Genomic DNA, 16,176 nt, shown 5'->3' with positions numbered 1-16,176 from the left:
TTTCCAATACTGATTGAATCCAAACTCTGTTCTACCAAAGCAAATCATGAAATATTTATACACTTAAACTTCTTTCCATTCCTGGCCTTATTCTACCTTCTGAAGTCAGTCATATTTACATTCTCTATTAACTACAGAACCTGGCCCGACTGTGTCCTCTAAGTATCAAACACCCTGACAGGTGTTGGTGAAGAAAACAGGAATGAAAGTGATCATAGTGTAAGAATGACAGGCCATAAAATGTTGCTGTATAATCGCCTTCCAGTGTTTCCTAATCTGCATAGAAACCTCCCATCCTTCATGTGTACTTACTCATATAAATCTATAGTTTAAATGTTGTCAGGCTATCAGTAAGCACCTGCAGGTTTCCAGGTCAGTGCTTTAAGATCAATAAAGAAAAGTGGCAATCCTGTGGATATTTTCAGTCCAGAGGAGGCTGGAAGGCCACAGAACGGTGCCAAAACATACAGTGGGACATGGTCATCGTTAAAAATCCCACAGAAAAAAATCAAATGAGCACAGAAGATGGCAATTACAACTAGAGCCTTGTGACCATGCAAGGGAGAGGGGAACACCCAGAAGACCATACTATGCATATGACCCTATATAGCTAATGGGCCAACATTTTCCAAAACAACCTATGAAAAGCATTCAACTGATGGAAAAACAAAGCTGGAAAGAGCTCTTTAAATATTAAATTGGTTTGATTCTTTGAGTTATTTTAGGATTTAGCCCAGCTTCTTTGATATTGCCAGAATCCCCTTCATGTTCATTAGCTACTTTTAAAAATCAGCAGGGATTTTAATGTGAAAAACAGAGTGACTGTAAGATATAAATACATTTGTATAATTTCTCAGGCACTGATGTGTGAAGTCAGGCACTAACCACATCTTACTTTACTTGGCACTGGGGTAAACAAAATGGTGTTTTTTGATTTGTTGGAACTTACAGAATACAGCCTTCAAGTCTTTACTGAAAGTTTATATTGTTATATGTATTATCAAAACTTCCTCCCTAAAAAGTAATATTACTCTGGACACATTAATTGCTCAATTTGTGAATGTGATTATGTTTTATGCACAGGTATATTCATTTTCTGGAGCCTGCTTAAATGCAGAAAGGAGTTAAAATAAAGCAGTCCCAGATGGACCAATACAGCACTAAATAATTCCACTGACAGAGGAATTCCTTAGCCAAAGCCATCATGAGACTGGCACCAGAACATTCTAAAAGAAAGGCAACTGGTATTTTCACTAGATGGAGGCTACACCAAAAGCTCTTTCTTCCAAATTAGTTAATACACATCATAATTAAAACATAGTATGATTATACAAGGTTTCGCAAACCAAGTATTATTCACTTTCTAAAGAATTATGCTCTGGAAAACACGGTATTTTGAATGGCAGACCCAGCTTTTCTTAGTGTTAATCTAAATCCCAATATGCAACTTTTCTTTTTTCTCAAATGGCATAGTTCAAATACTGTAAGTAATCTCTCAGGAATCCTATTCAAAATCCTCACCTTCAACGGTTTAATTTCCTTTCTGACTCAAACTTTTAAAAAGAACAAAGAACCAAAGCGTCAAAATATAAGGAAAGGGCTTCCCTGGTGGCGCAGTGGTTGAGAGTCTGCCTGCTGATGCAGGGGACACGGGTTCGTGCCCCAGTCCGGGAAGATCCCACATGCCGCGCAGTGGCTGGGCCCGTGAGCCATGGCCAATGAGCCTGCGCGTCCGGAGCCTGTGCTCCGCAACGGGAGAGGCCACAACAGTGAGAGGCCCACGTACCGCAAAAAAAAAAAAAAAAAAAAAAAAAAATATATATATATATATATATATATGGAAAAAAATTTAAACAATGGAAACAACTCCCTTTTCCCAAGGTTTTTCACTATTATTATACTCTAAAATGGAAAAAAATTTCCAAATTTGGCCTACTCTTGCAGCTAACTTTTGTGGGTCTTTCTAAAATTGTTTTCTTAAAAATGAAAAGAGCTAAGAACTTGCTTTACGGACTAAGTTAAAAAAGACCAAGGGTGGCTTCATACTACATTCTGAAGCTGGAAAGATAACATGCTCTACAATTAGTGGACGGAGTGCCCAACTTCAAACTCAAATCAAATTCAGTCCTGGAGACTCCCTGGTATTAACAATAAACACTTTTCATTACAGAGATTATCAATCTAAATTCAGTTTACATTTACTCTGCTCAGAAGTTCATCTCAATACCATTCGATAATTTATTTTAAATTAAATTTATATATACCTAGTTATTAATAGATATGGCCCTTTCCCCAACACTAAACTCTTAGATCTTCCCCTTCTCGTCACAGTATAATTCCTAGTGGAAACAGGCTCTGTGATGTTTACTAAGCAATAAAATCTTCACTAGAAGTAAGGAATAAAATTTCTCTCTATTACGTAAAGTAATGTAAGGTTTACACTTATCTTTTAAAACGTTTTAACTTACATTTTAATCCAGTGCCATGTTAAAAATTTATATCCGTGGAATTATAAGGGGAAAAGGCTAAAATGTACCAATAACTTTCTAGGAGAAAGGTGTTTGAAGAAACAAAATAAACAAAAGGGAAAAAGCCCTCTAACCACAGGAGGGTTTAAACTTGATACTAACCAGGTATTTCTTTGGTCTAACCCTGGAAAAGTACAAATTACACACATCCCCACACTTTCAAAATGTGTGAAAGAATTATTTATTAACGTTAAGACTTACAGATCACAAAGGAGAGTGGTACAGAAGAGCTGGGAAAAAAGTCATCAGAATAAGCATGCAGATCGGTATTTGCAGAGGAATATACCAAAGCAAGTTTGAAAAGGCACATTCACACAGAAAATGTCTAAATTGAAAAAAAGACATCAGAAAAGCAGCCAAAAAATAATAATAAAGCGCTGATTAAAATACAAAGATTTTCAATGTCAAAGAAGAGCTACTTTACAGGTAGGTAGGTAGGCAGGTAGCTACAGAAGCCTTGCTAACCCTTTGAGAGTGTCACAAATGAGGGGCAGCTCTTGCTGCCAACGAAACCAGATGATCTTAATGACTGCACATCAAGATGCTTTAGTGCTGAGAGATTCAATTTAGAGGGGGGACAAAAGCAGCCTAGTTGAAATTATATGCAGCAAGGGCTCAAAGGGTTAAATGTAATAATACGCAGAGAAATCAGGCAATGTTATTAGTGTTATCTACCTTCCATACAAAGAATTATAGCAAGAGTTAAAAGAGACAGTATCCCCTTCAGAGTCGAGTTAGGGTTTCTAAACAGGATTAAGGTCCAGAGATGATAATCTACTACGTTTTATTCTCTCTTCATCAGCCCACTTCTTATTTCTCCAACAAAAAGTACCCTTAACCCTCAAACTAAGAGAGCAAGAGATACTGTGCGTCAACATGAGGATAAAGAAAAACCAAGTTGCACTGGAGAAGTCCCTGCCATTTACCCTCTTCAATACATTCACGCAGCAGTTTTGCTCAAGAACGATATAGCTCATTGGTCAGACATCAACCCCTTTTAACAACCACTCTAAAGGGATACTGCTCCTTTCGGACAGGAGGTTTACAGATCAAAAGGAGGGAACAATCCTCTTTTAAGAATATCCTCAAACTGAAGAAACTTGGCTTGAACGTTACAGGTTCCAAGCTGGGAATGTTCCAAACATACATAAAAGGACATGAGCACAGAAGATTATTTTAACAGGTCAATCAGAACAAGCTCAGTCACGAAACCAATCTCCCCTCCCCAAATGGAAAAAAAAAAAGAAAAGACACCCTCCCAAACGCAGATTAGACTCGTCTCACAAAGAAATCTAGTTTGGCACTGTGAAAGAATATAGATTCACTTTCAGAAAAATAGCTTCTAATTAATAACTCCAGAGCCCAAAAGGCTAGTATACATGTTATGAGATTTTAAAATAAAAAGCCAATATTATTGTTCAGAAAATGGAGCACTTTGCAACCAACTGCTGTAGCTCAAGCAGCTCATACAAAAAAGAAACAAAATCACTCTAGCAAACAAACAGCGGCAAAAAAATAAATAAATAAATAAAGGAAAACATTTGAAGAAGGGTACATTAGAAAAAGAAGTAGACAGTCGGGGCACAAGCAGCCCTGCAGACAGCCCACTGCACTTGGCAAGTAGCCTGTGGAACACGTCACTCCTCCGATGCCTTGCTCCCAATTCAGCACCCTGTTTAAGAAGACCTCTAACATCTCAATAGCCAAAGGATGGATGCAATTTTGTTTTCTGACTTAGCAAATTGATATATGCAAAAGCCGCCATACTTTACTATTTCTTCCTGAATCTGTAAACTTGGGAGTGTCTTATGTGTCCCTCTCTAGTTAAACGACAAGGAACCCTTCGTACGCATAATGCATTTTCTGGAATAATACAGTAATGCTGAGATATTTCTCATTATTAAAGGCCACAAAATAGGTTTATCTTTCTATATACATATCAAAGAACAAAACAAAATAAAAACTAGGACACTTGGGAATCTAGTTTTTCTGACAGGAATTTGGACTAGAGAATCAACTGCTACATGTAAATCCACATGGGATTTAAAGAGGGCTCTCCTCTAAGATGTTTTCAAACATTTTATGAGAAAGTTAGTAGTTACCCTATCTACCATCTACAGTTGTGTTACAATTTACTACTTCCAGTAATAGCGTTAACACTGAAAACCGTACCTCAATTCCACTAACAACTCCTGCCCTCCTCCTTGCCAGACCCTGGCACACAGGGCATCCAGGTACAAGCTCTTGCCCTCTTCTCTTATAGGGATGTGGCAAAACTGCAGTATAACTGGCTAGACATTGTTACTTTCTTGGTCTAACAAGAGTCGGTTTCTATAAACCAAACAGAATACTCTATTGGCAGCTGCCAAATATACCCAAGAGAAGAAAAAAGGAGACGGAAACATGGACTTCACTCACAGAAATGGAGGAACGTTACTGACACTGCAAAAGTCTTTATAAAATTTCTGGCAATGTGTGGCTCACTCAGCAGTGGATTTTGATGTGCCTCAGACACCAAGTTGGTGTTAGATTTCAAATGTAAAAATATCTTAGCTATCCAGTCTAAGTTTCATTGTATTCATGGTATCCACATATCCAAGTATCCACAGAATCCAATTCAACACTGCTTTAAGGGGACTGGCAATGAAGAGGTTAATTATTAGACATTCATAAGGGTTAAGAGCCAGAGCCTTCCTCTTCTGTAAATCAACACCCACAGAACCATCTTTGAGATCTATATCACCATCACCAGAGCAATCTCACCAATTCCTCACCTGCAGCAGGAGGATGCTGGCCACTAACTGTTGGTAAATCCAAAGAGCTATCAGACATGACATGCTTAAGATCTCCTCCCACATCAGCCAGTTTCATGTCAAACTGAACAGAGAGTGCATCTTCAGAGTCCTCCTTGCCAGCACTGCTGCCACCAATGGAAGGGAGATCCAAGGACTTCACCGAAGCAGAGTCTTCTTTGGTGTGTCTGAAAGCCACTGCTTTCTCACCCAGGGATTTGTCCGAGCTCATGGAAGAAAATTTACTGGAGTGGAAGTCAGCGAAATCATCATCACTCTTTCCTGAAGGAGTGTTATCTTTCAGCTCTTCAACACCTAGTCCCGATCCTTCCAGAGAGAGCTGTCTGAGGACATCGTATTTGGTAGACGCAGCGGCAGAGCTCTGTCCGTTCTTCACTGTGCTGCTCACGCTGCTGCTTAGAGGAACCGGACTACTTTCCTCTTTAAGGGCCTCATATTTGTCATCTGCCTTTTGCTCAGATGAAATAGAACTATTACTGAAAGCCATAAAATCTGCAAAGTCATCCTGCTCCCCAACAGATGCTGGACTAGAATATTCCCCAAAAAGGTTGAATTCTCCAAAATCATCAGCCAAACTAGAAGTTTTAGTTGACGCCAATGTCGTCATGGGTGCCACAGATCCCGTGAGCTGGGGTCGTGAGGAAACAGATTTTGATGCACTGAATGCAGCTGAAAAGGACAATGGTTTCTCACTGCTGCAAGTAACTGAGGAAAACATATCTAGGTCTGCTAAGTTCAGAGGATTTTTCACCTGTGTTTGTGGTTTCTGTTGGATAGCTCCTGAGGGGAAGGCTGCCGGAAAAGGTTTGTCTTTTGCTGGTGGCTCTAGTGGTGAGATACTATCGGCGGTTTTAAAATCGGTGAAACCATCATCATTTCCCGCAGATCTGAATTCTGCAAAGTTTTCTCCTGCAAGAAAAAACACAACCAAATACAAAAGAATGCTGAGCTAAAATCCCATGATCCATATGAAAGTACAAGCATATTACAGACGTTTCCCTCACTGGCTTCACATTATTTAACCACAGTTTAATAATATCCCTACCAAATATCCCTTTTGTTTCCACACTGAAGGCTAGTGATAGGGAAATAAATAAAAATCAAACTGAGCACACGTATCACACGATTTTCATTTGCTCATTTCAGTGTGATATGATATGTGACATGATATGTCTGTGCCAGAGCCTTCAGCTGTCCAAAAGCATTGCTCTAAGGATGTTTTCTCACTATTGCTAGCCAGCCAAGCATACAGGAGAATAAGAAACAGGCGCTGGACAGTGGTTTAAGAATCCGCCTGCCAACGCAGGGGACACGGGTTTGAGCCCTGGTCTGGGAAGATCCCACACGCCGCAGAGCAACTAAGTCCATTTGCCACAACTACTGAGGCTGCGCTCTAAGCCCGTTCGCCACAACTGCTGAGCCTGCACGCCACAACTGCTGAAGCCCATGCACCTAGAGCCTGTGCTCTGCAAAAAAGAGAAGCCACCACAATGAGAAGCACTTGCACCGCAACGAAGAGTAGCCCCTGCTCGCCGCAACTAGGGAAAGCTTGTGCTCAGCAACGAAGACCCAACGCAGCCAAAAATAAATAAATTAAATAAATAAATTAAAAAAAAAAAGGAAATAGGCGCTGGAGGTTCCTGAAGAGAGGCATATTAAAACACATAGTGGCCCTTTAAAGATAAAATGTGTTACATGGTAATCAATCAGAAAAAAAATATCACAGGTACCAATGAAGTATTATGAAAAATCCTGAATCTAATATTTAGGATGTACAAGACTCTGCTCAGCTAGGCACTTAAGCTTATGGTTAGATACTATGTGGTTTTGCTCAAGTATATTGAGGCATTAATTTGAAGGGATTTGATGAAAAATTCTGAAAAGGCATCTGCTTATTTGCAAAGCATTCTTGCTAAGGGCACATTATAAAGTAGTTCCCCCCACACTTTCCAACAAATAAGCTGAATCTTACCCAAAAAATCCATGAGTACTTGGGCTCTTCTTGAAATCAGCAATCTCACTGTACCAATCAGCACTTATTCTTATTTATTACAATTCAAAGGGATTTGAATACCAATTCCATTATTAAAAATTTTGAGGGGACTTCCCTGGTGTTGCAGTGGTTAAGAATACGCCTGCTAATGCAGGGACACAGGTTCAAGCCCTGGTCCAGAAAGATCCCACATGCCGTGGAGCAACTAAGCCCGTGTGCCACAACTACCGAGCCCACATGCCACAACTACTGAAGCCCGCGCACCTAGAGCCCGTGCTCCGCAAGAGAAGCCACCGCAATGAGAAGCCTGAGCACCACAACGAAGAGTAGCCCCTGCTCGCCACAACTAGAGAAAACCCACGTGTAGCAATGAAGACCCAACACAGCCAAAAATAAATAAATAAATAATAAATAAGTTTTTAAAAAAATTTTGAGGATCGGATTTAAACTTTAGTTTATATTGTGCTACTCTGAGGATGGGGTTACTGACAGCATTTTTTAAATTAGTTTTTTAGTTAGAGAAAATAGGTACTAAGGTATTTCTCATAAATAATTAAATAGATGCAGTTAGATACTGATAAAAATCTGGGCCCATGGTTCTTAATAGGGTTTCTATTCTTTATTATCACAATAATTTTATCACTCATAGGCATAAGGTTAGGACACAGATGATCTCAGTTTTTGAATAGTGCCTGAAGGTCTTCCATAAAATCCACTAGGTTATACCAGATAATGAAAACCAGAGATAAACCAAATATAAATATAGCTATACTAACATCACTTATTATTTAAAAATATGAATGACATTTCTGGAGAGTTATAAATTAAAATACAAGCTTTAATTTCTTCATCCATTTTTTAAAATTCTACTTTTCCCTAAAAATGAGATATAGAAGCATATGAACTATAAAAATGTGTGTAAAACCAAAATATAATTCTGCAAATTGTCACTTAAATAATGCAGGCTTTAAATATATTGTGCTTATAACATGATATATACTTTGATACATCATATGAAAAAAGCATGGGGGCTTCCTTGGTGGCACAGTGGTTAAGAATCTGCCTGCCAGTGCAGGGACATGGGTTTGAGCCCTGGTCTGGGAAGATCCCACATGCCGCAGAGCAACTGGGCCCGTGAGCCACAACTACTGAGCCTGCGCTCTAGAGCTCACAAACCACAACTACTGAGCCTGCGTGCCTAGAGCCCATGCTCTGCAACAAGAGAAGCCACTGCAATGAGAAGTCAGTGCACAGCAACAATGAGTAGCTCCCGCTCGCCGGAACTAGAGAAAGACCGCCTGAAGCAATGAAGACCCAACACAGCCAAAATTAAATAAAATCAAAAATAAATTTATAAAAAAAAAAAGAAAGAAAAAAGCATGGAAAATAATGGAAGCTTATTTCCCCCCTAATTTGAGCTACTTAACAAATTCACCAGCGTAATTTATCAACACAGAGAAATCTATTTAATATTAGGGAAATTTCAGAAAGAGAAGAACAGCATTCAGAATTTCTGTATTTTATGTTTTTATACATACCACTAATAAAACTAAAGTCAATTTCACAAATTGACAGAAGCAGATGTAAAACTTTAAAAATCGCCCTAGAATTTTAGGCAAGTACATCAATGATAATATTTGTATTATTTGTGTAAATAAAAAGGTAATAAGCAGTCAATTTTGTCACAGCCTAAATTTTTGATGTGCTCCTTTAAAATATCTGTGAAACTGACAAGTTTTGCTTTGTTATTTTATAAAGGAAATCACCACAGCAAACTAAACTTACTGATGAATTGTAAACGTTTCCACTAGAAATGTAACCTGGGTGAAAGGGTTAAAAAGAAATAAAAATGGGTGGGTTTACATGTTCAAAAACACAGGGGCTTTTTGGGCAAATAAATTAGTTGCAGACACTGGAAGATTGCTTATCAGGAGGTACATTAAGCATATGACTTCATGGGTAGCTTTTCAGTCCACTTTTTTAAAGTTTTAAATTAATTAATTAATTAATTTTTGGCTGCGTTGGGTCTTCGTTGCTGCGTGGGCTTTCTCTAGTTACGGTGAGCGGGGGCTACTCTTCGAAGCGGTGCGCGGGCTTCTCACTGCGGTGGCTTCTCTTGTTGTGGAGCACGGGCTCTAGGCATGTGGGCTTCAGTAGTTGTGGCATGCGGGCTCAGTAGTTGTGGCTCACAGACTCAGTAGTTGTGGTGCACGGGCTTAGTTGCTTTGCGGCATGTGGGATCTTCCTGGACCAGGGCTCGAACCCATGTTCCCTGCATTGGCAGGCGGATTCTTAACCACTGTGCCACCAGGGAAGCCCTGTATTTTTAATGAGAGTAGAAAAAAATATATTCTCCTAAAATGAACAAAGTTGGCATCTCTCCCTGGAAAGCCTTAAAGGTAAGACAGGAATGAAAGCAAGCACACAACAATGCCAACAACCATCTGGGATTCTGTTCGTAAACTACTGCAAAAGCAGGGCTAAGATGTGCTGCTTACATTTTGGTGGCACCATGGTGTTTCCCAGGAATAACATACATATCATACGATCACTAATACCAGAGTATATAAAGAACCCTGATATTAAACCATGCTCTTTACTCCAAACTTGCCTTGGCCCAAGAGTTGATAAAAGCATTGCTAGGAGTAAATGCCAAATTAACAAACCAGAAGTTCCTCTGGGGTTTATTTTTGTACTCATAGTACCTAATACAGGCACTGAGGAAGAAAGTTATTACATCCTAAAGGCTTGAATGAAACACAAGGAAACATTTCTAGAACCTAAGAGTTGTAAAAGATTGAGTATTTCTGGGCTTCCCTGGTGGCGCAGTGGTTGAGAGTCCGCCTGCCGATGCAGAGGACACGGGTTCGTGCCCCGGTCCGGGAGGATCCCACATGCCGCGGAGCGGCTGGGCCCGTGAGCCATGGCCGCTGAGCCTGCGCATCTGGAGCCTGTGCTCCGCAACGGGAGAGGCCACAGCAGTGAGAGGCCCGCGGACCGCAAAAAAAATAAAAAAGAAAAGAAAAAAAAGATTGAATATTTCTACAGATATTTAAGCAGTACACTTTCTATTTTAACTTTCACACATACACCTTACCTTTCCTGTAATTTCCCCCCACCTCCCCACGCCCTCCCCATTGCTCAGAGAAAAGGGTTAGAACAAGTGATTGTGGAAAGATGTTCCAAATTTGATTGTCCAATACAGAGAGGTAGAATGTGGTACTGTTTCCAGGAAGAACTCCTCAGTAGAGGATAAAAACTTCACAGCATGCGTGGGTAAGCTTTGAAGGACATCATTTGACCTATGGATTATCTAAATCCTACACATCAGGTTTCCAGTAGGATTCAGCCACAAATATGACTTTACATATATGGCTCTCAAATTATCATTCTACATTCCCTTCTACTCTATTTAAGCCCTTCTATCAGAGATAGGAACCACACAGGCACACAAAGCCCTCTCACTTCTACTCATTAAATTACAGCCAATTTTGAAAAGCTTGAGATGTAGAAGACTGGCTGCTGCCTTTCGCACAGTCCACAGATTGCTGCACTGCCAACAGCTCAAGTCTTGTTTTGAGCGTTAAAATAACCGAAAGTGGTCACAGGAGTCTAACTTGGCTTGAAGGCTTCCAGTGAAAGGGAATGCACTATCTTCAAAGGAAATTGCATTATTAGAAAATAATTTTTCTAAATTATCAGTTATTTTATTATCTAATAACTGAACCACATTTTTCTTTCTTGTAATTTCCAGAGCTACAAAACGAAACAAAAACAACCACACAGTAAAATAAAAGAATGTTTGGGATGCTACTGAAAGAACCATAAAAGTCTCTTATTAAAAATTGAAATAATTTATCCATTTAAGGAAACAAAAACTTACCTAAAGATTTACTCTCTGCTGTCTGTTCAAGTTCTCTGAAAGCACTATATTTATCACCAGGCTCTATGATGAAAAGACAGAAGCCCAATTAAGGTTAGGAACCTTAAGATCACAGCTCAAGGACATTCACCATAAAAGGTCACCACTAAAAACAAAAATTTACATTCACAGGTTCATGAATTTATGAAGTGTTTTTACCTCTAAACGGAACAGTATTTTCAGAGGACTTGTCAGCTGCAATTCCTTTAAACACAGCATATTTATCCACTGAAGCTGATCCTTTAGTTCCAGGAAGTGGCATCAACAAAGAAGGGGCACTAAAAGGGAAAAAGAAATATTTCTTAATGACTAGAACATTGTCTCCTTACCTTGTCATCAAGGAAGAACTTAGAGTTAAAATGGCACACAGATAACCTAGTTAAAACTCATGGCTCCCTGCTTTAAAAGTTAGAAACTATATAGGTACACCACAAATGACAAAAAACAACATCCTTTTCCTTGAAAAAACATATATTGAAACAACACTCAAGCAATAATTCTTTTCTTGATTATGTGAAGAGGAGTCAGATCCACACTGACCATCTATCTAATCATCTTTAAGCCATAAGAACCACCGGAATGGCATTAGAAATAGATTATTATAGAATGATGACTTCCTGTAATTTTAAATTTAGGTCCATAAAACTGTGAAAGTGAACTGCTCCAAGTACGTATACCCAATATTTTAAAGTAAATTAGGTTAACCTTAATATAAATTATTCTCTAAACTGGGTTCAGAATGCAGAGGTGGAATAGTTAAGATAAAAATCTATTTATGAAATGCTGTTCAAGCCAAGATGTAAATTGTCCTTCTTTTGATCACACTGCATTGCTTAGTGGCAGAAGTTCCCACATCTGATAAGCAGCAGTAGAGTTAATACAATTTGCATTTTTACGAGGATCACATCAGCAGTTCCAGAAGCTATCTTTGCAGCAAAACAACAATCACTTCAAAATTAGATAAAGATACTTTTGCCTGTGGACACATTTCCCTGCTGGATGGAAAAATAGTGTAATGAGTAGTATCTGTGTGGGTAATTCTTGGGCGGCTTAAACACAGACTATAAAAGCACTGCCTTTTTTTCCCCCCTTATCAGACCCAGGCAGCTCCCTGGAAGAACCACCTTTACATATGAATGACTACATTCCACTACTAGTTTGTGTCATTCAATACCATACACACAAGTTATATAAATGAATTTCTATTGAGTTCTTTGCCCTGGAGCAAAAATTTTCTACAGTCATTTAAATCTTCTTATCAGTGGCCTACAAGCAAGGTAAAAACCTTGCTGTTGCACATGCATGCTAATGGGCGTCTGCAGTGCCTGGAGGACTTAGTGCTATCAAATATTATAATTTCACACCAATACCAAACAGCTGCTACATATTTGATCTGGACAAATAGGTCACTGTTTATACAGTATAGGTGGATTTCTAAAAGTTCCATAAGTAATTAAACTACAACACACTGAACAGAATGTTACACAGGAATAAAGGTAATTAATGTCTTAGGAAAAAACCACAAAGTTGAATGATCTATTTGTTTTTTCATGATCGCCAACGTTAGCTATGGCCCTTTAAAGTCCATGGTAAAATCTTCCACTAAATATGACATTTATTTGAATATTATTAATTTAAAAATTATTTTCAGAATTGGAAAAAAACCAGGGGATCTTCAGAGTAATGTAGTACTGCTAAGTGAAGTCAACAAAATAAAATTCCATTCAAAAAACGCTATGACTCAGACTGTAATTTTATGCATATTACAAAGGAAGAATTCATTCCAGTTCTTTCCTTAAAGTTTTTATTAAAAAAAACTGTAATCACCATCAAAGTGTTTATGCCAGTTATATAAAGTAGTTATCTGTTCCAAACATGCAAATGGTTATTTCTACTGTTGAATACTAACGAAAGGTACTCAGTGAGAGAGGCATACTGTTTTAAAATTTAAGAACCTGCATTCTATTGAAAGATGAGACTTTAGAGAATTTGGCCACAAAAAAGTGCTTTGCTTTTTCTCTAGTGTATCATTTGTGTTTTACAGTTACTTCATGTGGCTGTGGTAGGTGACTTTACTTAGTTGCTCAACCTGCTAAACACATCCATTTAAAAAGCAAAGAAAATAAACCAACTCAAAACTCCTACGCCTTAATCCTTTTTGAACTATTCTATCGTCAGCGCCCCATGACCGCTTTGTTTATTATACGAAGCTCCCCAGTGCCTGGCACACGGTAAGTATTTTCCGAATGGATAAATGAATGATGTTGCTCCCTTCCAGATGCCCTTTCATGCCAGCTCAAGTGCTATTCCTCCTTTGACTTTGACATCCAGTTCAACACCGAGTCCAACCAACTTCTCAGATACATACTTTTCAGTATCTGTAACTCTAAACCCAGGGTAACTCCCATAACCTCACAACAGGATTACCATGGAAGCTGCATTTATCCCATACCTAGTAGCAAAAATCCCTTTCACCATGCCACTTATTTCTAAAATGCTTTACAGATTATGTCACAAATCATAAGGCATCCCGTAACTGGTGCCTGCCCTTAACTAGTGTCATTTTTTCAGACTAACAATACTCTTGGCTCCAGCCTATTTTAACACCTTACTTGCCTTTTCATCTTCTCAAAAAAATAATGTCCATTTTTGCTTAAAAATACTGCTCAAAGTGGTCCTACCTATTTATATCATGATTTAACAAATAGCCTTTTAAAATAACTCACAATATGGAATACAGATCATCATGAACTAGGGAATTCATTATACATGAACACACAAACTCACCACTGAAGGAGCAATTCTAAGAGAGTTTTATTAGATAATATAAATACCCAGATAAAACTAACAATCTTTAGAGCAGAAACTGTGCTTTTTGCTTCTTTATTTCTAGTGCCTACCCCAGTGTCAGGCACACAGGAGATGCTATGTAAATGTTTCTGAATGAATAAAGAAACAATGAGTGTGGATTCTTAGACATGAACAAAATGTTTTCATGCAAGAAAAGCACAGAAGTAGTCAAGCCAGAACTGAAGAAGAAAAATCTGCAAAGTATGGCTGTATATGAAAGTAAACTACTGGGTGGAGATAATGCCACACAAAATTGCTAATATCCCATATATCTCAGGTCTGGCCACCATCTTAAAACTTTCTATGCCCAAATTTTAATTTCATCTGCTGAAAGTTTTCTCCCTGAGGAATGAACCATCAATTTGTTAAATTTGGTTTGTAACCTTCATACTACAATATATTCATCCAACAAACCTTTATTAATTACATATTACAGGCTAAGTACTACATACAGAGACATGAAATACTGTCTTCAGGTACTTACAGCCTAGTGAGGGGAACAGTCAGGTAAACCAGTAATGGCAATTACGGCACAGATGTTCACAGGCTACCATGGCAGTAGAGAAGAAGAAGCCCTTAACTCATCTTAGAGGTGGGGACTGATGGAGTGGAGTTAATAAATACTTCCTATAATGAACCGATTTTCGACATGGAACTAGAATTAACTATAGAGAGAATTTCAGATTGAAGAAAACAGAATGGAAAAGGCCAGAAGCTTGAAAGAGCATGGTCAGTTTGGTGGTTTACGTGTGGCTGGAGGTAAGCTGTGGAGAAATGGCAACAGTCAAGAGGGTTGGCAGGAGCCAGATCACACACGGCCTTTTCCCATGCCAAGCAGAGCTGACAGAGTTGATGGCGGTAAAGGAGAGAGAAAGGAGACAAAAACAGCATGTTTCTGATTAGGTGACTGGATATAGTGATCTAACAAATTCTCATTTAGCTTTGAGCAGGAAAACAATGAATCATTTTTTGGAGGTAATTTGAGATGACTTGGGTCATTCAGATATGTTCTAGATAGCAGTAGAACATATCAATTTGTGCAGAGGAAGAGACCTGAGAAAGAACTGTTGTGTGTCTATCAGGTTAATACGTGTGTGTGCTGGTGCAGCGGGCTTGGAACTCGCAGTACTTTACAGTCACACCCCTCGTATGTCTCTTCTATGTGTCATTTACAAGTGTTTGATGTATTCTTAAAATCAGGAGAATAATTCTTTCCCTAATTTCTAATTCTCTATAATGCCTATCCCTTAGTTCTTCTTACAGTGTCTGCAGGAAGTGTTGACTAAGAAATAATCAATTGGTTAAAATAGAAAAGATGAATGAAACTGCACAAATAGGAACATAAGAGAAATAGAATATGTACCCTGACAAAAACAAGTTCCAAAAGCAACCAAAAACACTCACACTGCTTACTCAAAGCCTCATGTGCTCTACTCAGTGGAAGAAGTACCTACTAAGTACTTTTTAAAAATGATGGGGCTTCCCTGGTGGTACAGTGGCTGAGAGTCCAACTGCCAATGCAGGGGACACGAGTTCGTGCCCCAGTCCGGGAAGATCCCACATGCCGCGTAGCAGCTGGGCCCGTGAGCCATGGCCGCTGAGCCTGCGCATCCGGAGCCTGTGCTCTGCAACAGGAGAGGCCACAACAGTGAGAGGCCCGCATATGGCAAAAAAAAAAAAAGATGGAGACAGGAGCTTCAAGATGGTGGAAGAGTAAGACGTGGAGAACACCTTCCTACCCACAGATACATCAGAAATACATCTACACGTGGAACAACCCCTACAGAACACCTACTGAACACTGGCAGAAGACCTCAGCCCTCCCAAAAGGCAAGAAACTCCCCCACGTACCTGCGTAGGGCAAAAGAAAAAAGAAAAAACAGAGACAAAAGAATATGGACAGGACCTGCACCAGTGGGAGGGAGCTGTGAAGGAGGAAAGGTTTCCACATACTAGGAAGCCCCTTCACTGGTGGAGACGGGCAGTGGCGGAGGGGGGAAGCTTCGGAGCCACGGAGGAGAGCGCAGCTACAGGGGTGCGGAGGGCAAAGTGGAGACATTCCCGCACAGA

The 16,176-nt window shown here is 39.3% G+C and overlaps 1 protein-coding gene across 16 annotated transcripts in view; it reads right to left on the bottom strand.

Moving 5' to 3' along the window:
- The window catches only part of SYNRG (synergin gamma), a 100,300-nt gene that overhangs the window by 36,557 nt on the left and 47,567 nt on the right, over positions 1 to 16,176 (bottom strand). For all 16 annotated transcript variants that reach the window (XM_030881896.3, XM_030881897.3, XM_060291198.2 and 13 more), the window contains 3 exons: positions 11,416 to 11,534; positions 11,218 to 11,280; positions 5,303 to 6,250 (listed from right to left, as the gene is read on the bottom strand). In XM_030881896.3, coding sequence (XP_030737756.2) covers positions 5,303 to 6,250; positions 11,218 to 11,280; positions 11,416 to 11,534 — 1,130 coding nt within the window. The remainder of the gene's footprint in view (positions 1 to 5,302; positions 6,251 to 11,217; positions 11,281 to 11,415; positions 11,535 to 16,176) is intronic.

The sequence above is a fragment of the Globicephala melas genome, chromosome 20 (genome assembly GCF_963455315.2).
Source record: "Globicephala melas chromosome 20, mGloMel1.2, whole genome shotgun sequence".
NCBI classification, from domain to species: domain Eukaryota; kingdom Metazoa; phylum Chordata; class Mammalia; order Artiodactyla; family Delphinidae; genus Globicephala; species Globicephala melas.
Note: the sequence above shows the minus strand (reverse complement) of the source record. Positions and strands in the feature narration are given on the sequence as shown.